The sequence below is a fragment of the Castor canadensis genome, chromosome 1, assembly GCF_047511655.1.
Source record: "Castor canadensis chromosome 1, mCasCan1.hap1v2, whole genome shotgun sequence".
In the NCBI taxonomy this organism is placed as follows: domain Eukaryota; kingdom Metazoa; phylum Chordata; class Mammalia; order Rodentia; family Castoridae; genus Castor; species Castor canadensis.
In genome coordinates, this window is record NC_133386.1 from 87,389,151 (window position 1) to 87,412,342 (window position 23,192).

The window sequence follows — 23,192 nt, forward strand, 5'->3', positions numbered from 1 at the left end:
CAGACTTGCATTTTAAATAAACAAGTGTGGCTGCTATGTGGACGATTTTTGGGGGGGGAGCCAAGGCTACAAGGAGGGAAGCCACTTAGGAAATGGTTAATTATTTAATCATGATAAGAAATCCCAAGGGTGTTAAATGAGTACATGAAGGACTCATTCAGCTACACTTGATTGGATGTTGAAGAGTTTTCAATGACTTTCAAATTTCTGTCCCGAATAACTTGCTAATTGGTGGTGGAAATGGAGAGAAAGAAGATTTGTGGGGAGATACATTGAGACTTGGACATTGTGTCAAAAACTAAAGCCTTGACTTCCACTTCTCATTCCCCTTCTTACATAGCAATAGAGTAGCTGATTTTAATCAAGCACATGGCTACTCAGAATAAACATAACATTTCTTAATTCCATTTATGGGTAATAGAATCAAGTGGCTAAGTTCTAGCTAATAGTATGTAGCTTAAAATGTGTTTTCACTTCCAGGAAGTATGCGTAAAGGAAGGAATGTCTTTCTTTACCCCTTTCTTCTTTTTTCTGACAAACAGAACTATAATAACTATAGCTCTATCAACTATTGTGAATCATAAGCTTAACTTGACCATAAAATAAGCCACAAAAAAGCAGAGAGGTAAGATAGAAAAGGCACAGATTTTTTTTCTTCTCAACCATGAAAAATAAGGAAATTTCTTCGTAAAACCAGTTATTTTGTAGCTTTCTGTTACAGCTGAACACAATCTTAATAAACTCAAAATATGTATAAATTCGAGATGTCTATGAAACTTCGTGGAAGGATATATAGTTGGATACTGATAGGAATTTGGCAAGAGATATGGACTGGAGACAAGGAATATGAATCATTCTCCAAAAGCAAATACATATGATTTTTCTCCCCAGTAGCCTAAGAGTAAAAAGTTTAGTAAATGTTCGCTTGGATAGACAAGCAAAGGTAACTTAGGATTAAATATTACTTTGTATTTCAAAGATTGCCTTTGAAAACAGAAGAGTAACCAAAGCAATTCTTTGTATAATTGGCTAAGTCCCTTTTTTTTTTATGGTACTGGAACTTGAACTCAGGGCCCATGCCTTGAGCCACACCACGAGCCCTTTTTCATGAAGGGTGTTTTTGAGATAAGGTCTCACAGAACTATTTGCCCAGGCTGGCTTTAAACTGTGTTCTCCCTGATCTCTGCCTCCTGAGTAGCTAGGATTTCAGGAGTGAGCCACTGGCACCCGGCTGGCTAAGTCTTTGTACTGCACTTAGATCACATGAGGATAGTTTTATCAAAACCTCTTTTGTTATGGAGAAATTATGACTAAAACCAAATGAGAAAAAAATCTGACATATCAAATACAATGTGATAGATATAATGGAGAGTAAATATTCAAAAAAATTATATTGACCTATTTGTTGGAAAATAGAATGTAAATTTGAGCAACTGCAAAGGTAGCATAATTCCTTATGGGCCCAAAAATGAATATTCACATATTTGAGAAAATATGCATGCAACCTCCTGTTATACTAGCAAAATTGTTAATTCTATTGTACAAAATATTCTATAAAATATTCAGAAATTAGGAGCTTTGTAAATGCTATTTGCAAATATTGAAACTTTTCCACTACAACCTACAACCTGTCCCACAGTAATTTCAGGCTGTTTTCTTAAAAATACGAGCCCTAGACTGGGCATCAATGACTTATGCCTGTAATCCTAGCTACTTGGGAAGCTGAGATTGGGAGGATTGCAGTTTCAGGTCAATCCAGGCAAATAGTTCATGAGACCCTCCATCTCCAAAATAGCCAGAGCAAAATGGACTGGAGGTGTGGTTCAAGTGGTAGAGTGCCTGCTTTGCAATGCCTTCAGTTCAAACTCCAGTCCCACCAAAAAAAAAAAAAAAAAAGCCATAGCCTCAAATATAATATACCTAATGAATCTCTTTTAATGTTTCCATATTGAAAGAACTAAGAAAAAGTGTTTCAAGTTGTATTGAATTCCTTCCAAAGAAGGTTTAAATAAATAAACCAGCACCTACATGTTTAACTTTCTGGGATTTTATATGAGTTTTATACCCAGGCCTCTCTCCACAATTTAATGAGTATGTATGCAGTTAAGTATTAAGAGAACAATTTTAACATGGAATTTAGCAAACATAATTACTAAAGAAATATACAATGAAAATAAAAGTCACAATATATATCCTAACTACATATTAATTTCCTGCCTCACCCCCCATTAGGAGTGCCTTGGCCCTGATAGAACAATAATGTCACCATTTTGTGAATCAGTCAAAATGGCAGCCCTGCCCTTAAACAAATTCCCATGCTCTAAGACAGCCCCACCCTTACCAGAGACTACTGCACATGTATTAACTTCCTTACCCTCCCCCTTCTATAAAAGCCACTGCTCGTCCAGACTCGGGGCTGCACTATCTTTTCCCCAGCCAGCCTGGCAATTTGGGCCTGCCATTAAACTTTGCTCTATGGACGTGAGTTTTCTCGTGAGCTTTCTTCGAGAGTGACGTTTTTCTTAACATTTGGTGCTGAGACCCGGGATCGGGTTGAGTTCCCGGCACTGACCTTGCTCTCCCGGCTTTCCTCCAAGATCTGAGTTGCTTTACCGGGACCCCTGATCCTAAAAAATGCCACTCTCTCACTAGCTCACAGGGAAGTTCCTCCACCCCAGCGTGCCTCCAACCACCATCCACCACCAGCCAATCTTCCCTTCAGGTCCCCTCTCCCTCGGTGAGTCCTCCTCACATGCTGAGCTGTGGTTTCTCTCTCTCATTTCCTTGAAAACCCTAGCACTAGGTCACAGCTCACTCTCGTCCCAGGAACTGGGTTCCCCACTTGGGACTGTGGACCGCCCTCCCCGCTCCGTGGTCAAGACGTTCCCTCTGGGGGTTGTGTTCCACATTTCTGTCTTTCTTCTGAGGACCTGATATTTCGGGGATGCCCCCACCATATCTCTCCTCAGGTCAGGCCTTCACCATGGGAGTTGGACCATCCCAAATTCCTTCAGACTCTTCAATGGGATGTCTCCTGGCCCATTGGAGACATCCAACCTCGGGCCCCTCCACCTAATGCCTGATCTTAAGCCACGAAAGCTCATTTTTCTCTGTAATCTGGCCTGGCCCCAATATCCACTGGACAATGCCTCCAAATGGCCACGTAATGGCACTTTCAATCCCAATATTTTAAGGGGTCTATGCAATCTCTGTGAGCATGCTGGTAAATGGAACTTTCCTACATCCAATCCTTTCCCTATCTCTGCATCAAACCCTCCCTCTGTACTTTCTGTTCCCCTGTGCAGATTCTATTAGCCTGTAAACTATTTTCTAAATCAGCCAATTCCTTCCCAAACCTTCTCCTTTTCCATGTAAACAGACTTCTTGCACTGCTTACTGTACCTATCTCCTCCTAGCTTCCTGAAAAACTTTCCCCGTCATGGAGTTAAGCAAGCCACTCCTTGCCAATTCTGGCCTCAAGGCGATTCCAGCTCTGGAAGAACTCATGCTTCCTTCCTGTGGACTGAGATCAAGCCCCAGATTTATTCGGGTACACCTCATGCTACATTGGTGGAGTCCTGTTTGATTATGGCATCTGATGACTGCTTCTCTTCCCCCACATTTAATGTCCCTTTTTCCTGAGACAGTGACCAGAGAGTGGAGGTTTCATTTTGCTGAAAGGGTGCCAGTACCAATCAATGGGAGCAACCTAGAGACTCAGGTGATGGCTAATCCCATAAGCATGTGTCATGCCTCCAGACTCTGCCTTCCCCTCCCTAACCTAAGATGTCAGTGCACCTTTCTGCCTCCTCCATGGTCTCACCATGTGTCCTTTGTCTCTTTCTGCCTTCCCCTCCTTGGGCTTACTGGGACCCTGCCTCCCATGAAAAACTTGTAGCATGGTACCTTATGACTTAAGTTATTCCAACTAGTTTGTCAGGCCTCTCAGTCTAAAGTAACTCTAAGTCAGCTGCTTTACAAAAAGCACTTACAAAAAACTGCAGCTGCCATGCTCACGCTGTAACTCCACCCCCACAAGGGGAGGAGGGAAAGCAAACAGGCTCACCTGTGCACAGGATGCCAGCTTCTGGACACAGCAAAAATGCCTGCCATAGCTAAGAAAATCCATAGAGAGGACCCAGCACATCCTGGGCCACCAGCCACACATGGTGATGGCTGCAGCCCACCACCACTTCCCCTAGAATAAATGCACACAGAGTACACAGGAAGGGGAGAGGGGCGACAGGCTGCAGGATCAGGCCTAGGCAGTCAGGGTCATTTGTCCCAGGTGTGTGTGGAGGGAGTGGCACCTTGCACAAGTCCTGCTCCTAGCCCTACCTCACACCTTGGGGCATCAGACCCAGCCCTTGTAAGCCAATTGTTAGCTCAAGGTTATAGTTCCAGAAATAACAAAATAGACATTACTGTGGTCTCTAAACTTCTCATTTAGAATTTTCTATACCTTTGGCCTTAACATAAATTCTTCCCTCCAAATATTAACACTAGTTGTCCCATATGGTACTGTTATTGGCCTGAAATGCTTTCTGAATACCCTTCTAGAACTTTACAAAGGATTTATTTCTTTGTTAAAAAGATAGCCTTTATTAAAGAGGCTGCCTGCTGTTAGCTAAAAGACAGGATCCTAACATTTTGTTCTTCCTAGATGGGACCTGCACCTTCCAGTCTTCTGGCTGGTAGATGTTGGAAGCTTTGTACTGAGGCCCGGCCTCAGTAAGCCTTGGGTGACCAAGAGAAGTGGCCTTCACAGGGTTCCTTAAATTACAATACCATACTCCAATTAGACCTTTTCTATAAAAGTAAAAAAGAAAACTGAGGTCCCCTATACAAATTTCTACCTTCTAAGCCACTCCAATACTCAGAACCTCTTAAGAGTGCTTCACTCTTCAACAGGCAATGGTAGGAGGAGGGCAAGTCATATGTCCCCTTCCAGTTATCAGATCTAAGGGAAATTTAAAAACATCTAAACAGCTGTACTGATGCCCAGACAAATACATTCAAGCCTTTATCTCTGCGATCCAAACCTTTCAACTGACATGAAAGGATATTATGCTTCTACTAGACCAGACTCTTATCTCACTAGAAAAGCAAAGGGTTCTGGCCCAGGCCACTCAGGTTGGAAATGATGATATGGCTCAAGCATTAGAGTGCCACTTTACAAGCATAAAGTCCTGAGTTCAAACCCAGTACAGCCAAAGTAAAGAAAAAAAAATGGTAAAGAAGATAAGTGGCATTAACGTCACTTCAGCCATCTCATAGTAAAAAAACATAGTTTAACCTAGACCAGATCCCTCATTCTTCAAGTGAGGAAACAGGCCCAGAACAGTTCAGAGACTTGCTCTCCAGAGTGTCAGGTGTCGATGTAAAATAACAACTTTACTTTAAAGCAACAACCTAAAAAAAAAAAAGAAAAAAAATTCTCTTACCTTTCTACAGCATCTTAAGGATGTTATCAGAAAGCATACCACGGTGGACTCAGAGTCACAGGTGAGAGAGGTTCTCCTCAAAGATAAATTTCTAACAGTCAGCCCCAGATATTCGTAAAAAACTCAGACTGTGGCTGAAGAGAAAAAGTCATTGAACCAAGTAATACAGCTAGCAATGTCTGTATTTATAGCTATGTCTGTATGTCCGGGACCTTACTAACAGGAGAGAAAAAGATAAGAGACACCATGGCCTCATTGCTGCTCTCAGAGAGGGCCCCACCCGACTGGGGCCTGTATCCTGAACTTGCTACCATGGTGGACAGGAGGGGCACTTCTGCAGAGAATGCTTAAGGGGGGACAGCCTGGGAGACAGCCCTGCCCCCAACCGGGACCCTGCCCTCTGCAAGGTAACCACTGGAGGTCTAAGTGCCCCCATCACCAGATGAAAGGCAAGGTACCTCCTCCTATGGATTGATGGGTCCAAGCCTCCTGTCCACATTCCACTTCTTGGCATCAATGTTGAGAAGCCATAATGGCAGAAAAACAAAAGGTCATTTTCCTCCTAGACAGTGCAGCCCATTTCTCTGTTTTACCTTTCTCTCCTGGTCCCTGGTCCAATGACAAAAGCTATCATTTGGGGCAAATCTGGCCATCTCCTAGAGCGCTAGTTTACCTGGCCTCTGGCCTGCTCCTGGGGAGACTTCCTCTTCTGTCACTCTTTCCTCATAGTACCTAAAACTCCAGTGTCCCTGCTGGGACAGGATTTACTATCTCAATTAAAAGCTCAAATTCTCCTCCCCCCAGGCAGCTACCTCTGTTGCCCCCTCCTTCAGGAACAAAGAGATTGCACAGTGTGGACTGATGAGATGCATATAGGGTGTAGGGTGAGCCAGGACAGCCCTCCCTATTCAAATAAAACTCAAAAATCCCTCACAGTTTCCACACCTAAAACAATATCCCCTCAAGCCTGAGGAATGATAAGGCCTTATGCCTATTCCTTAAAACAACAAGGGCTACTAATTAGTTGTTCCAGCCCCTATAATAAATTTAAAATTCTTATAAAAGTTAATTTTAAAACACAAGTTACAAAGTAAACAATTGGAAAGGATATAGATAGGTAATAAATGTATTTTTTGAAAAGTTAAAGGAAAAATAAATGTTTTTGGATGAGAAAGGATTTTGTAAAAAAGGGTTTATCCTAAAGATTTTTTCAAATAGGAGGGATAAAAACAAGCCATCAAAGGGCTTAATATGTTATATAAAGGTCTAAGTAAGTTTTAAAAGTGCACAATAAAAAACTTCAGTGTGTGATAAAGTTAAAGTTGAGTATAATCTAAGAGTTGCCTAAAAGATTTTTAGGGTCATGTCAAACTAAAATCAAATCCTCTATGTCTATAAAATAACAAGGTTATCTTAATATTGTTCTGCTCTGAGTAACATCTACAAAAAACCATTACAGAGAAAGATTTTATCAAAGAAATTATTTGTGTTTTCTGCTGATCTTGTCAAGCTTTAAGTACTACTAAATCAGAGTTTATTTACATATTTTCTTATGTGTCTTAAATGACTACCTTGTAACAGTGCTATGTTATACTGTATTTAAATATGGTACAAACATTTAAAAAGTTAAAAGTGTCAATTTATATAAAATAATGAGCTAAAGCTCTCTTTTATCCAAAAGTGTCACATTTAAATTCTGACAGCCCCTGCCTCTCACAGGTCACCTACCTAGGTGTGGCCTTAAAGGGACAGACTCACTCCCTGAGTTATAAATGCATCAACCCAATCTTCCGTTTCCCAACCCCCATACCATAAGACAGCTTACAGCTTTCCTAGCAGTTATAGGATTTTGCAGAATTTAGATCACTAGGTATGCAGTCCCTGAACAGACACCTTTTATGCTCCTCCTAATATTCCTATTTCGGTCTTAGACAATGTATGGCCACCCATTTCTCTTAGAAAACTTGCCTCCAACAGACTCTGCTCCTCTGGCTGACTACCTGCCTTCTCAGGGAACTTCTCAGAGAGCATGCAAACCAGATCCTGCCCCACCCTATAACAATTTCTGTTAAACCAGGGTATCTTGCTCTCCAAAAAGAATCTTCTACCCTCTCCATTGGGACTTCGATGGACCAGCCCTCATCTGGTCATTCTCATGACACCCACTGCTGTCAAGCTCAATGGGTTCCCCCAATGGCGGCACCTCTCAAGAAACAATTAGTAAAATGGAGAAGGGAGTTGGAGGACTCTTGGAATTCTCTAGGGAACAACATTTCACAGTGGTTCTCCTGGTTAATGCCCATCCTAATGCCTATATTTCTTGCTCTCATATTCTTAAGCTTCCTCCCTTGTATCATAAGAACAATACAAGGATTTCTTTTAGACCATATGTCTGTTATTGCTAATCAAAAATTTAACCAGTTGTACCTCCAGGGATACCAACCTCTCCAAACCTGCCCCATACAACGACCGCTACCAGCAGTAAGCAGTTAAAGAGATCGATGCTTTGCCCCAATTCCTGATCCTCAGCCCCTACCCTCATCATTATTAAAGAAAAAATGGCGGAATGGTAGAACAACCATGTCACCATTTTGTGAATCAGCCAAAATGGCAGCCCCGCCCTTAAACAAATTTCTGCACTCTAAGACAGCCCCACCCCTACCAGAGACTACTGCGCATGCACTAACCTCCTTACCCTCCCCTTCTATAAAAGCCACTGCTCGCCCAGGCCTGGGGCTGCACCATCCTTTCCCTGGCCAGCCTGGCAGTTTGGGCCTGCCATTGAACCTTGCTCTATGGACGTGAGACTTTTCTCGTGAGCTTTCTTTGAGAGCGGCGTTTCTCCTAACAGGCCCCTTCTTCCTTCTCCCAGAACAAACTAGAAGATCGTGAATCAGGAAGCTGCTAACCTTAAGAATCACGCCCTTATCTAGCCAGTAATTCCTTTGTGCAAGTCCTTGTGGTTCTGGGACCTCAACTGAGTCAGTGACATGAGGACTCATCTTCATTCTCCTGATACCGAACTTCTTCAACAAAGAGCTTCAGAAACCCAAAAGACTCAGAAACTAATAAAAATAGTAGACATGTGAAGTTCGAGACCCACCCCCACTCCCATCCCCGGAAGTTTTCAGGATCAGGTAGGCAGTGCATCCCAGGATAAACTAGGCTAAGAAACCCAGGAGGTGGAGCTTCTGTCTGGTTCTGATGCTAATTAGCAGTTTGTTTCTTCCTACATAGCCTCAGTGGTCTCTAGCTTTAAAGCGCACGTGTTGAGAATTCCAGGTGAATGCTCTGAGTTTAGCAGGCTACCTAATCATCTATGCCTTTTGATCTTGGTCTCCAGGAAGTATTTAATTTATATCTATTGCTCTGTGGAAAACTTTCTATTACTACCCCCTTCTCTTCAATTGATGTTGGTTCCTTCAAACTAACATTTACATTGTTTCTTTGATATTTTGAATGGTTTTATTGCATTTGTAAGTGGAAAAGTATACCTGAATGTAAAAATTTCCATTAAGGAATTTTCCTTTTTGCAGTTAAACTTGCTGTTGGGCAAAGTACAGTATAGGAAAGTAATTAAATGCATACAAAATCTTGCGGGTTTGTTAGATTATTTGGTTGTTTGGGGTCTCCTAGGATACCTAGTTGTTTTTCCATCCACCCACACGTCCTCTACTTTCCTAATAAAGCCTTTGGAATCTGCTGTGCTTTTTAAGGCTCTCACCGCTCTCTATTACTTCACTATATCATTAAAAATCTAAAGTTATTTAGCATAATTTAATAGTATTAGCAAGATTTGTAACCGTTTCCAAGGATATGAATTTGTTTGTTGTAACAACTGCCTGAGCAGTCCAAAAGGCCCTTCAGAGAAGAAGAAAAAAAAAGACCATGTCAAATTTTCAGTAGTTTTATTGAAAAATGCCTCTTTTGTTTCAGAAATAAATAATATAAGGCAGTGAAATTCACAATTTGCAGTTAAAATATAAAAGCAGCAATTCTATGTTCATAGTCTTGCAAACATTTTCCAACTGCTTTTGATAACTAAGAAACATGTTCTGGCAAAAAAAAAAGTTCATACTAAATATACAACACAAACATGCAATTCCATCTCTGCAGAATAATCTGCAATTTGGCATAAATGTTAGTGTGTCTACAAACAAGGAGGTTTCAGGCAATATGGAACTGTATCCGGCTGATACATAACTTCAGCTACATGGCTTAAGGTCTGTGGTTGTTAAAGGAGATGTGTAAGAGCATCTAAGCCCTAACGTGCAACGGAGGATAGAAAAGGGAGATCAGAGATTGCAGTGGAGTTGAGGTTTCCCTCCTTTTTGATAAAGAAAGGAATAACTTGAATCGTGGTGTAATGGATTGCAGAAAAGTACTAGAAAAGATAAACTGCCCCCTCGAAATACGCAGTAGCCCTGGGTTCCAGGATTTGCTGCTTAACCTAAGAGTTTCACCTAGGCTGCCCGCACAGGGTGCGTTCTCTCCTTGCAGCTTTTGTGAACAAAGTATTCTGCGAGCATTTGCAAGACAAAGGTATAGACTTTTACAGACTGCGTGTGGCGAGCTAGGCTTCCTGCAGAAACAAGGTTCTCTACAGTCAGAAAGGGTACTCCTGGATGAAGCAACGCTGGAGAAAACATCACAGCAAAGTCGTACCCCGCTCGATCTGACCTGTAAAAGAAAATCCCAGCACCTCCCCCCAGCCTGGCAGCAGGGCGCGTGGTCTCAGGTCTCAGGTTCAGGTTCGCTGCGCGGGGCCGCGGTGCAGGCGCAGCGCGCGCCGCCAACGGTGGGGATGTGGCTGCTCCTCGGCGGGGTCCGCGGGGTCGTCGGCGCCGTAGTCCTCGTATTCGGGGGTCCTCTCGGGCTCCACAGGCACGATGAAGGGCTCGCGCTCAGGCAGGAAGGCCCCGCCCTCGGGCACGAAGGGCTCTGTCCGATTCAACATTACAGTTATGGCATGATTTGGAAGGCACACGCACAGCAAAAGCTAAATCATCACCAAGAGGTGACAGCACTCCAGTCTTAATCTCATAACCATAAATAGTTAAATTAGTGTCCTGATTATTTCCATTTGCAGAGAGAATTTGGTGATCAAATAATGAAATGGCACTTTAAAAAGAAATGAAAACCTCCAAAGGTCCAGCAGTAAATACAATCATTGCACTAATACCTGGGAAGGATCAAAAACTGGGCAAAGGAATTGTAAACACAATACCAAGCTGGGATTTTTCGCAAATCCTCAAATCACTGTTCATGACTTCAAACTCCTCAACTCAAAGAACAACTTGGAAAGGTGAGGAGGTGAGGAGAAATTTTATTGGCTCCTAGAAACTGAATTCTGGAGGTGAAAAGCCACTATCACCAGGTAGTATACAGTACATGACATTTCCTGTGACCAACTGTCCCCCCCCACAGACTGAGTTACAGCTAGTGGGTGAGGAACATCAAACACTACAGCAAAACAGGAAAAAAAAAGTGATTTTAAACTTTGGTTTGAAAATTGCAGTTACAAAACCCAAATGAGACACATGTTCAGAAGAAATAAGACGTCACATGCCCTGAATCAGACACACTGCTCACAAGCAAGAGAGTCCGTTCGGTGTTATTACAGCAGAGAGCAAGCAGCCAGCAGGCTCTGATGCGAAGCTAACTGTAGAATTGTTAAGAAAATTTTAGTGGACAGGATCACATACAAAACACTTACAAGCCACAATTAGTTTATTATTTACATAAGACATTTCTCTTTAACCAGGTTAATTTTTTTTCTTAGAATGGCATGATTTCTGCTGGTTAGTAGTTTTATAATGCATCTCTTTCACAACTGCAGCTCCTCATGGCCGTTTGAACTTTTTTTAAAAAAGATTCTTCTATGTTATTACTGAAATGCATCAGGCTGACACCACTGCTTTTGTATCATTCAAGTTAGTAATAAAGAGTCTCCACCCTCCTTTATGATGTCGACCCAGTTCGTTAACCATATCTGTGGTGAGATTTCCATACAGACTCATTTTCTAAAAAGCACGTGCGCATACATCTCAGAAACAGGATTTTCATGTATTCAAACTGTAAGCAGCACTGGCGACTTAGAAAATTTGTTAGCCGGAACCTGAAACAGGTCAAAGATGATAGTTTTTAAAAGTTGAATTACTATGCAAAAAATATAAATAAACATCCATCTAAGTATGTAAAGGTTAAAATATATATATATATATATATATATCCATATATTTTTAGCTATTCCCATATACTATTTAAGGCAGTGGTCTTTTAAATTTATTTTATAAGGAATAAAATTGTAAATTTGTAAATGAGAAATTTACATTAAGATTCATTATTACTTTTGGTCATATGTAATTATGCACACAAATATATAGATATATAAATATTTAGATATTCAACTACTCATGCACTATTTGCTAGTAGCAAATCATATCAAATAGCAGTATCATTTTAAAACTTGCAAGATGCTTGAGGGTGCATTAATGAAAAAGTCACCGCTGACCACAGCATGGTAATCTTATATCCAGATCAACATTTGCTACCCAAACTTCATAACCCTCAAAATCAGGCATAAGAGACTTCTGCCCCCTATGTCAAACACTAAAATTTCATTAACCCTTCAAAAATATTAAGTCAGATTTAATAAGTAGTAATATCATAGGCAGTGTGGAACAGTAAATTAGTTTCAGTTCTCTGTACTGTTATCAAATAGTTTGCCTAAAAATTAGGATATCTCACAACAATTTTTATATATATTCTTGGCATTCTACAACTGTGTTCAACAAAACCCTGTTGCTTACATGTTCAAGGAATTTATTCTTTGAACTCCCAGAGGAGATAAGAAAGAGTTTATGATGTGATTTGGTAAGAAGAAATGTAAGGAGAGAAAATTATTATTATTATTATTATTGTTATTTAAAGCCTAACAGAAAAACAATGCTTTAGGAAACTGTGCTATTATCACATAATCAAAATATCTTCAAGAAATCTTCAAATCGACCTTCCTTCACTCCTAGCATATTTCATTTCCATAGAGGTTCTTTACTTGGGCTGAATTTGTGTTCCTACAGTGACTGCAACATACCTGGATAGCCTTGCCCGTTGTATGGGATGCTGGCACACTGGGATGAATCACAGTATCCAGGAGGACCTGGAGGTCCTCGGATACCCGAATTTCCAGGACGGCCAGGGGGACCAGGAGGACCTCTTGAACCTGTGGACCCTGGTGGACCTGTTCTGGATTCTCCTTGTGGACCTAGTGTGAAGTTAAAACAAATATTCCCCCTGTATTTAAACACATCTCCTGAGGCAGTCAGCAAAAATACTTTAAGTGGTACCCCACTGCCTTGAGACTATTCCCTGGTCAATGGCACAAAAATATTTCCTTAAGAAATCCCTGATGTGAACTAATGTGTGGTGGAACACTCTTGCCGGTGACTCATCAAGAGTTAATGCTGAAGTCTACTACTTTAACAGTTGTATTAAAGGAAAAATGATATAGCAGGAATTCAGCCAAGCTAAAGATATCAATGAGTTCTCTGGGTTGCTCCCATTCTCATGGAGCTAAGAGCTCCTGAAGGAAATAACTCCATGAGGCATCCACTTTGGATAATGTGAAAACACATGAGTGTCTGCTCCACACTTTCGGACCATGTGAAGCAACCAATGTTATTTCTGGACCAAGTGATAGCTATGGTTTACATAAATGTAAAGATTTAACCATAGGATTGAGTTTTGTTACAAGGATCTTATACGCCTTATAGGAAGAAAAAAATTCATTTTCAGCAAACAAAATACATAAAACAACTCAATGACTGTTATTTCTTTTCAAAATACTAGGAAAAAACTGTAAATGAAAATTTGCAACATGTCAAGTCTTTTTGTTAGAATATATTTTTCTCAGTCTAATAGCACCATATTAAAGACTACTGGGGAAAAAATTTAATGATCCTTAGTATGAACTCAAAGAAAACAAATAGAAGTTCTCTTAAAAAAGAAAACGCCAACCCTCTACATTACTAAAATTCACACCTCATTTATTAAAGTTATGGTAAATGTCTAGTAGAACACACTCTTTTTTAACCTATGGAATATAAAACAAGGAGGTTATACAAATTGAGCATTTTGCTAAAAGATATACACGATGGTTTGAATGCCTAAAGCTCACAAGATGGAGCTGTGAGGCTCCTGGAGACTGTGGGTTCCCTCAGAATTTATACCATTACCTATCTAATGTACTAGCAAACCTACCTGGGGGGCCAGGCAGTCCTCGGGGTCCTGGAGATCCAATACCTCTTTCACCCTTCTCTCCAGGCAAACCTATGGAAGGACATGAAAAGGAAAGCACAGGGTAAAATTTCTCTGGAAACACACAGTTTTCATCTTAAATGATAATGCTTGATTCAAGTAACTCACTTCCTTAGTGAAAGCAGAACCTAGTTTTTCATAGAAGTTCCTCCTTAAGCCAAATTATTTCTAGACATTTGTGTGGTTCCAGATTCATGGCCAAGAAACAAATCTGGCTAAAAGTTCAGGGGGAAATTATTTGAAGGAAACATGTCTAATATATTTTTAAGTAGTAATTAAGAACAGAAACCTTGAATAAATAGTTATGACTTATTAAAAAGTCTTAAAGGTATTTTGATAGCTCTATTAGTAGGGCATGTAACCAGCAGAACTATAATACCTAAGTTTTCTATTGAATATTAACTACTCCTTTGACGAAAGTTGTATTTATTATCTTGAAACATCTAGAATCAGAATATCCATTTTTTTCCTTCAATTGCACTTATCTACCATGAAATTAAAGCCAAACAAACATATAAGACCACTGCCAGACCCTGGATGAAAGAACAGAAAACACTTGGATCTAAAACTATCAAGCTGCTTAAGTACATTCAGTTGCTGCTCAACTCTTGCCAGTCACAGCAATTAACAAAATTTTGGTGCCTGATTTAGTTTGCCAAGATACAGTATTTCCCACTAACAACAACAAAATTCAGAAAAGAGCATTATCTCTACTGAGATCTTATGACCAAAGTATCCTGTTTTTTAAGATACATATTTCTGTGGCCTGCAAGTTGCCTAAAGAGGGAGGAGACAGGCAGCTCTTCTGGAACTGTCCAGATAAGACTAAAGTAGTTTGCCAAGTCCAGTCTTCCAGATGCTTCTAACCTGATCCAGTTCCTACTACTAAAAAGTCCTTCCTTGATGTCCATGGAGCATCTAGAAATGCCCACCTCGTTCGCCAGGAGGTCCCTGCATCCCAGGTGTGCCAGGGAAGCCTGGTCGCCCCCCAGGTCCCGGTTCCCCTCTGGCTCCAGCACTGCCAGGGGGCCCTGGAGGACCAGGTGGGCCAGGCTGGTTGCGACTAGAGTGGTAATCATTTGGAATCTGATTCAGCATCTGATTGAATCTGCTCATCTGACCTGCAAATAGAAACAGGGCCTGTTAGTAAGAAAGCCAATAAGGGAGGGGTGAGAGAGTGGAGCTGCTTTCTCTTAGCAGCTAGGCAAACGCATCTCCTTTCCTCTTCCCTCCAGAAAACATTCTAATTAAGAACCTAAAACTAATAATAAGACTTTCCAGTCAATCAGTACAAAATGATCTCTGATAAAAAGTCATTTTCACAAAATGCTGACCAATAAGCCACCAGCACTATTGTGGATATAAGAGAGTTGCTAAAGTTTAATGTGGCTCTGAAATAAAGTCTTGAGAAGTGCCAGATGATGTCACTTAAAAGAGAACCTTTTTTAAATTGAGAAATGGTAACATTTTTGTATGTACTTACAACAACAATAATCAGGTTTTAGTGCATATTGGAATTACCTGGGGCATACATTGAAAAACACACATCTCTGGCCCACATTTCCAGGGACAGTAAACTCACTTTGGGGCATGGCCTGAGAACAGCACAAGTCATTTGAAGGCAAGTGTTCCTTGGGACCATAACTTGAAAAACACTAATTTTAAAACTTCTCACAGGGAAAGCCCTGAATTTTAAGGCTTGGTGGCTCTCATTGTGAAGGCAATTGGCTTTATTAGTTAACAAACTTCATGGGAAAAGAAGAGATCATGAAAAATATGGGGGCAAGAAAAAATTCCCTACCAAAATTGACTTTCTATGGGCCAAATTAATCATGGCTGGCCTCCTTCCTTAAGGTCATAAGATAACTTACAGGCCATAACTTAAGAGCGAAGAGACACCTCGACAATGAAAGACAGGAATGTAAAGAAAGGCCATGTTAAGAAGACAGCACTAGAGAGAGAAGGAGGGCAAATGCAGAAAGTAAAGAGAGTGAATATGCTTGATGTACTTTCTATCCAAGCAGGAATATGGAACATGAAACCTGCTGAAGTCACCATAAGAAGGGGAATGAGGTAGGAGGGAGAGTAATGGAGGGGACAAACCAATTTGAAATAAAATATGTGTATATATGGAAATGCCACAATGAAACCCCCTATATAACTATCATAGTCTAACAAAACTGTTCTTTTTGACTAAATGAAGGACAGGAAGATAAAACAGATCCTGTCCATAGGTGGGTACCAGTGAGAGAGGGGAAGGACATAAGTAAAGGGTGAAGGAGGGCTAGTAAGGTAGAAGTATTTCATATTCATGTATGAAAACAGAATAATGAAACCTGTATTGCTCTAGGAAGCAGGAAAGGAAAAAAGAGGGAAAGAAGGAGGATGGGAATTTAATTAAGACAGATTGCAAGCACTTATGTAAATGTTACAACATATCCCTCATACAACTATAATATGCTAACAATAAAAAATTAATCCTTAATAGAGAAATAGAAAAGCCCTTTTGAAATACGATTTTTGTGTCAGACTGAATATAGAAGTAATAAGCTGTTATGTTGCCCTGGGTTCTTATTTTCACTTAGTGTTGATCTTTAAACTATTAGCTTTATCTGATCATATACAAAACCAACAGTGGATAAAAACAAAAGGTGATGAAAAATGAAATTGAAACATATCTCTTAGAAACCCTATGGCTCAAAGTGAATTTCCCTGCAGTTAATCTAAGTGATCTATACAGTAAAAAGAAAATAAATTTTACCACTTATCAGCTGTTCACAGACTTGTCTCGCAACTGCTCGCATCATGTTCTGAGAAGCAGTGTCTCCCTTGTTAATCAAATCAAGGAGAATTGTTAACATGCCGTTCCTACAGCTGCAGACTTCAATGTTCAACACACAAAGTATATGCAAGCCAAAAAAAATACATACCCTATCACCTTTTTCTCCTTTTAACCCAGACTGACCCTGAAATAGGAATGTCATACATTAGAAACCTGACAAGCCTGGCCTAAAATGATGCTCAAATGCTCATTACGATATAAGAGAACAAGGACAGTTTTCTAACGAATTGGCAAGATGACACATCACATCTGTATCCACATTACTCACATTTTGCTTTTCTGTAAAGAGAGAATCGAATTCTCTCTTTCTCTTCCTCCCCACCCCCTTCCAGCTGTCACTCTGCCAAAAGTATTCAGTTTTGTGTAAACACGAATATTATATTGAATTTTGAGCCTTTTGCAAATTGCAGGGAGTATTTCTTTACATTTGCTACTATTTTGAGATTATTCAACTGGGTTTTTTAATTTATTGCTACTCTGAAATCATGCCAGTGTGCATGCTTTTGAGAAGCCATTTTTATGGCCAGGAACAGCAGTAGACATTTCTTCCAGGCTTTAGGCCTCTAGTTGCCTCGATGACATCAGTCATACCTTATGTGAGACAAACACAAACAAGGAAAAGCATATAAAGAGTATGAAGTTCAACAGTCACTACAAATACTTGTGGATATTTTAGAAACTTCAAATTCCATTTTGGAGATACTAATTTGAAAACACGGAACAGCTGGTTAATGCTGCTGAAGGGTTAACTTTCACTAAGGATGAAAGCGCCATGCACCATAATCCTGTATTTTTCTATCTTAAGCACATACCATTTCTAAATAAAAAGAATCATTTTGCTGACCCAGCACTGAAGCTCTGAGTGTTTATACAGTACAGAAATATGTGTCTTGGCTCATAATCCCTTTCTCCTTTTAAAGAAACCCAATGACCACAATTTTCATCACAGAATATTATAACAACTCATAGGAAAAAAAAAAAAACCAAACCTTAAACTGGGACAAAATCAAATCCATAGGGTCAGCAAAGTTTCAGCAGATTATTTGAACACATTTACAGCAGAGATAACCTAAGCATGCCAAAGCTTTGAGGTTCTCATTATTTATGTTCATGGGGAAATAAAGGTAGATAGACAAGTAAGCTGTCCACTTACTGGTCTGCCATGGTCTCCAGGTTTTCCTGGTTTCCCACTTGGCCCTGTGACTCCCGGAGAGCCTGGGCTTCCCTACAACACAAAGAACATGAACGGGAATGTCATGACAAAAAGAAAATTCCAGCCACAGTAAACTAACAAGCTATAGCCAGGTTTAAAAGCTTTTATAAGAAACAGCATATAGTTACATATTAGGGAAAAGTAAAACTAAATTTTACTTTAGTAACATGAAGGAGGAAAAATCTTGAAAATTCCAGATCAATTCTTATGAACTAGATAGCTCTAAAATATATCATGAGGTATGTATTTTTCATACATACATTTAAACAGTTTCACAATTATAAACTATGATCCCAGTAAATTTGTCACAAAATCTATTTGTGGAAAGCAATTTTTATTTTTTAGTTTATTTCTACTACAAAACCAGAATATCCTCTAAATGTCAGAGACTGAAAACTTTGGCTGGAGAAGAATTAAAGTGGCTTGTTTTGTGCCAAGTTGGGCACACAAGGTTCAGGCTTCTGTCTTAGGCTAAGAACTGGACTTTCAGCATAGGAATTAATTGTTTTCCTTTGGTACGTTCCTCATGCTTTTGATTGCTTTCTATCACATTAGTCTCTTTACCCCTTCAAAACCATAAGAATTTGTCCCTATCATTTTAAACATAACTTTTACCACATATTTATAGACTATATCATATAATATGCAATAGTTACAGTATGCAATATATAACATTTATATTGTTTTTAAAACAATCTTTTACTCTATCAATTATGCAAGTTTTAAACTCTGTAATAAATACTTAAAATAAGAGTTTACTATGTATTTAAACTCCCTTTCCTGAAAACATGTATTAAACCTAAGTAATGAAATAATTTTAACAGGCTCTCCATTCTTCACACCCATCCATCATCTCTTGGAGAGTATCTATTGCCTCAAACAATTTAATTAAGAATGCACCTTCATGCAGTTATACCAAGGCCAGTTTCAAAAACACAGCTACAGTATTTTTTCCCAAAAAATCTTAAGTAAAAGACCATTTGTTTTAGTTGTGGATAAAATTTACTTCCTCAAAATGATGGATGGTTGCTCGGTAATAACATCCTTAACATTCGAATGTCACAGGCTTCAGATTCTTAAAATTCTAGAACAGAGGGATCACCACTGATGTCCTAAAACCCAGCCATTCAATGCGAAGGAGGACAAACTAAGGCACTAACCAGCTAGTGGCCAAATTAGTTCAATGCTTTTCCTGTTTTCAAATATAACTTGATTAAACATAAAGACTGCGTTTTGACACATCTATTTTCTTTAGTACATTTTCATTTAGGAAATGTAAGCAGCTCCCTCAACAACACGACCCACAGCAAGGTTAGAATATGCCTCTGCCTCAAAGTTAAGTTACCTGGCCTTCTCTGGCAAAATGGGAGTAGAGGGTAAGTGGGTTGGGGGAGCGAGGAAATAAAATAAACCATTCAGTTCTTACCGGTGGTCCAGGTGGGCCCCTGGGTCCCATTGCACCATCTTTTCCAGTGAAGCCCTGTTGTGAAATGAAATCAAATATAGATTAGGAAGGAGGTGAACAAGTGAAAAGAAAGATACTAAACAGATTGCTCAAGGTAAAGAATGATGAGGATTTTGCCCAATTTACTGTTTGGCAGACAAATGTACCAAAAAATCATTTCAATTTATCTTATGCTTTTACTGTATAGTTAATGTCTATGCTCATTCATTTGTATAGTTACAATTAAAATCATTTTAAAATCCAAATTAAGCTTTTCCCAAGAAGGCAGATTCCTTTCATAAAGACACCTATTTTAGCTTTTGTAAGAGTGTAAGGAAAGCTAAAGGAAGACTAACCATTGTGTGTGTGTGTGTGTGTGTGTGTGTGCGCGCGCATGTGTTACTAGGCTTTGAACTCAGAGCTAGCAGGCACTCTACCACTTGAGCCACACCCCCAGCTCTTTTTGCTTTTGCTTATTTTTCAAATATGATCTTGTACTTTCACTCAGGGCCAGCTTAGCCTGAAATCTTCCTCCCTCCACTTTCCATGTAGCTGGGATTACAGATGTGCATGCACCACACCCAGTATACTTGTTGAGATATAGGTCTCAATAACTTTTTTGCTCCAACTGTCCTCCAACGGCAATTCTCCAATCTCTACTTCCCATGCGGAAGACTGACCCTTTCTACCAAAAATTCAGTATCACAAACTGTTCCAAGAAGAATCAAAATAGGATGGAAGGAATGTTGCTGAGAAAAGCAAGCGGGGTCGTAAAGAATGAAAGAGAGGCGCACTGCCCCATTAGGAGACCCCATGTCCTGAGCAACTGCCAGATTACTGGAGTAGGACACTTTGTTTCCATTCCTGGTAAATGTGTCTCTTCCCCACAAAAAAGGTGCAAAGCTATCTTAACAGTGCTATGCTCAGAAGAGAGGAAGGCTTGATCCTCATCTCAAGCAGTTAAATTGCCCATGGCCTGTCTCTCCCCATCTCACATAAGGCCAGAACAGCATTGGTGTTGGCTGACCAGGCAGAAGGACTACAGTGCATCTCCTTGCAAGCTCACTCTTTGGCTCATGCACCCACATTTATGGACTGTTTCTTTTCTCTCTACATTGCCAGATGACCTCTGCCTGGAATGAGTTACACTGCTACCTAGTTAGCATTCTTCCCAACAGCAGATCTCTGAAATCCAGCCGAGGATTTCTGAGTCAAAATGTTGTTTATGGTTGCTGCATTCCTCTGTCAGAAGAGATTTTTGTCCCATTTTCTACAGATAATAAGAATGATCATTTCATCCCTCATTTTGAATTCTGGCAAAAATCAGGATTATTTGGATCCCTGCCTACATTAAGTACCCACACTTATTAGTCCATTAATTTTATAATGGAAGCTTATTTTTTAATTGTTAGAAATATTTCACCTCCCCAAAAAATATTTTCAGAAATTTATAGGGATAAAATTCCAGATTGTTTTCTGAAAGAGCAAGACCTGTTTAACAAAAAGCAGGCCCAAGTCCATCTGATATAACAGCAACATTACTTCTGAAAGCCACTTAAGCAAAAATGTTTCCAGTAGTTTTGCTTGCACAGTTTGAATGACATTTCTTCCATCTAAATTCCTCCAACAGCTACATAAGACATTCTTTTTCATTTTTGGATAAGTATCGCATTTTTTAATAATCCTCCCTTCAGTCACTCTGAGAACTTCCTGATTGACTATTTTCTTTTTAGAAGAAATGTAGATCTGAGTTGAGAGGATTTTATTCTGAAGTCCTCAGAAGAGCTACCCACTAAGCCATCGGCAGAACTTTGTGCTGCAATTTTATTTCATAATTCATTTTTTGTCACAAATCTGCATCAATCATTGCTTTGCCGAGCCAGAGGAGGGTGGCTGCCCAGATCAATGATCATTTTCATCTCTGCACATCTATTAGATATCTGCACATGTGCTGCTTTTGCTGCTCCTCATTTTGAAAATCATCTGAAGATTTTCCATGCATTCCACTCCTACCTGTGCTATCTGAATAACAAATCTCCCTTCCTCACCATGGGCCCTGGCCTTTCGCGTTGATGCTTTCTTCTCACTTCTACTTCTTAGATTAAGTTTCTTTCTTGGCTTTTTCAGCCAAGATCCCTATATCCAAAGTCTCTCAAACTTCCAGATTGTTTATGTCCCACCAGCTGTCTACCCTCTTCTCACTTTAGTGAGAGGAGTGTAACAAGCTGTTGGAAGGTACAAAATGCTATGGAGGAAGAAGAATAGTTTCTTGAAAAGTTTTCTTGCCTCATCCCAAGAGTCCTGGGTGGTCTCAACACAAAGTTGGATGCAGATTAGAGTTTGAGAGTCCCTCTCAATCCCTCACTCCAGGATGCAGTGATGGTGGTGCTGGCTACCTGACTGCCAGTTCAGAAAGACTGTGTAGATGGGAAATCAGCCTCAGGATCCCACCATGTCTGCATGAACCCCACACTGGGGTGAGTGTGACACAGACAACAGGCTTTCGGTAAGTAGCAGCAGCAAGCAAGTGAACCCATTATCACTTCTCAGTTGCAATATTCTTGGTTTTGTTTTCTGACTGAAGAAATTGACTTGTCATCCTTGTTTTCTCTCTGTTGCCCTTTATTTTACAATAAAAAATTTTTTTAAATACCTGAAGTGCCAGATTCAGAAGAATTATGTATATCAGTACCAAGTTTTCATACCTCAGAGACAATTTTTCTTCTCCTCTTCTCTTCTCTTCTCTTTGTCCTCTCCTTTCCTCTCCTCTCCTCTCCTCTCTTCTCCCTCTCCCTCTCAGATTCTCTCTCCCTGTCTCATCCCTTTCCTCTCTCTCTTCCAAACTCACAGGGAGGCATGAGCACAAACAGAGTTCATTGGCATACCATCCACCTATTTTATATTATCTGGGCAAATCCTTGCTCCCTCTGAATGCCCCTCCCACACACATACACACAAACCCAACAGAGTCTTGGAGGCATCAAGGTTAACAAATCAATGTGTTTAGTGATGGTTGTTACAGCACTGGCCCCTCAATACTGCTGTTACTCATGTTTTAACTTGATTGGTCAGAATACAGACTACTCTTAAGCTGTTGTCGAAACCATAAAATGCTGAAAAGTCATAAGATTTTTTGGTTTTGAACACTTCTGACATCTCTAGGTTCTTTTTATTAAAGTATTCTTGGAATGCAAACAAATGGTTCCTTAACATTGACTAACAAAGTATAAAGGTCATGTTTCCTAACCTCTCATTTACTGGCCCTAGAAAAGATGGATTTCCTATACTGTTGTCATTCTTGGTCAAGGGCAAATCTGAATGCTGCCACAAATGGAAAAAGTCCTACTAAATATGAGCTATCTCCCAGTCATCAAGGTCTCAGTGTGCTATTTGAATTCTAAAGGTGAAAAGGGGTTGTCCTGACCTCACAGAAAATTCTGTAAAAGTCAAGGTTACTTCCCAAGTTGCATAAAATTTGCCTCATATTAAAGATGTTAATTTTAGGACTTAAAACAACTTGCTAAGATTCTTGAATATCTTTCTAGTCAACTAAAACTCATTTTATGACTTCTTTTTCTGATTCTAATAAAATAAATTCCCCAAATTTAAATTTTGAAGACTTCCTTAAAGTCCCACAAATTGCTTTCATAGAGCTTGAGACTAATCTGATGCTGGATGGTCCACTGACATTAGCTTTGCAACTTTCAATGAGGTATGAAAACTCCATATTTCTCCTCATGCAAACTGGATTGTAGAAGGTTTTTAATAAATAGGTGGCATGAGCTTTCACATGCTCCATTCTTCCTGACCTAACTGGGGGTGACTGGAGATGCAGAAAGGACAAATGATAGAAGACAGACATGCATAAAGTTGGGGTCAGGTGTGTTGGGTGCTCAGATGGAGATGCACAACAGCCTCAGCTTTTTTACT

The 23,192-nt window shown here is 39.9% G+C and overlaps 1 protein-coding gene across 5 annotated transcripts in view; it reads right to left on the reverse strand.

The window, feature by feature from the left end:
* Positions 1-9,335: 9,335 nt before the first annotated feature.
* Positions 9,336-23,192, reverse strand: part of Col12a1 (collagen type XII alpha 1 chain) — a 120,095-nt gene continuing 106,238 nt past the window's right edge. For 4 of the 5 annotated variants that reach the window (XM_074079357.1, XM_074079375.1, XM_074079361.1 and 1 more), the window contains 8 exons: positions 19,245-19,298; positions 17,759-17,830; positions 16,694-16,729; positions 16,525-16,591; positions 14,696-14,884; positions 13,707-13,775; positions 12,541-12,711; positions 9,336-10,385 (listed from right to left, as the gene is read on the reverse strand). In XM_074079357.1, coding sequence (XP_073935458.1) covers positions 10,192-10,385; positions 12,541-12,711; positions 13,707-13,775; positions 14,696-14,884; positions 16,525-16,591; positions 16,694-16,729; positions 17,759-17,830; positions 19,245-19,298 — 852 coding nt within the window. In that variant the 3' untranslated portion in view covers positions 9,336-10,191. Of the gene's footprint in view, positions 11,563-12,540; positions 12,712-13,706; positions 13,776-14,695; positions 14,885-16,524; positions 16,592-16,693; positions 16,730-17,758; positions 17,831-19,244; positions 19,299-23,192 lie in introns of all 5 variants that reach the window. The other variant, XM_020167266.2, reaches the window with a different exon arrangement.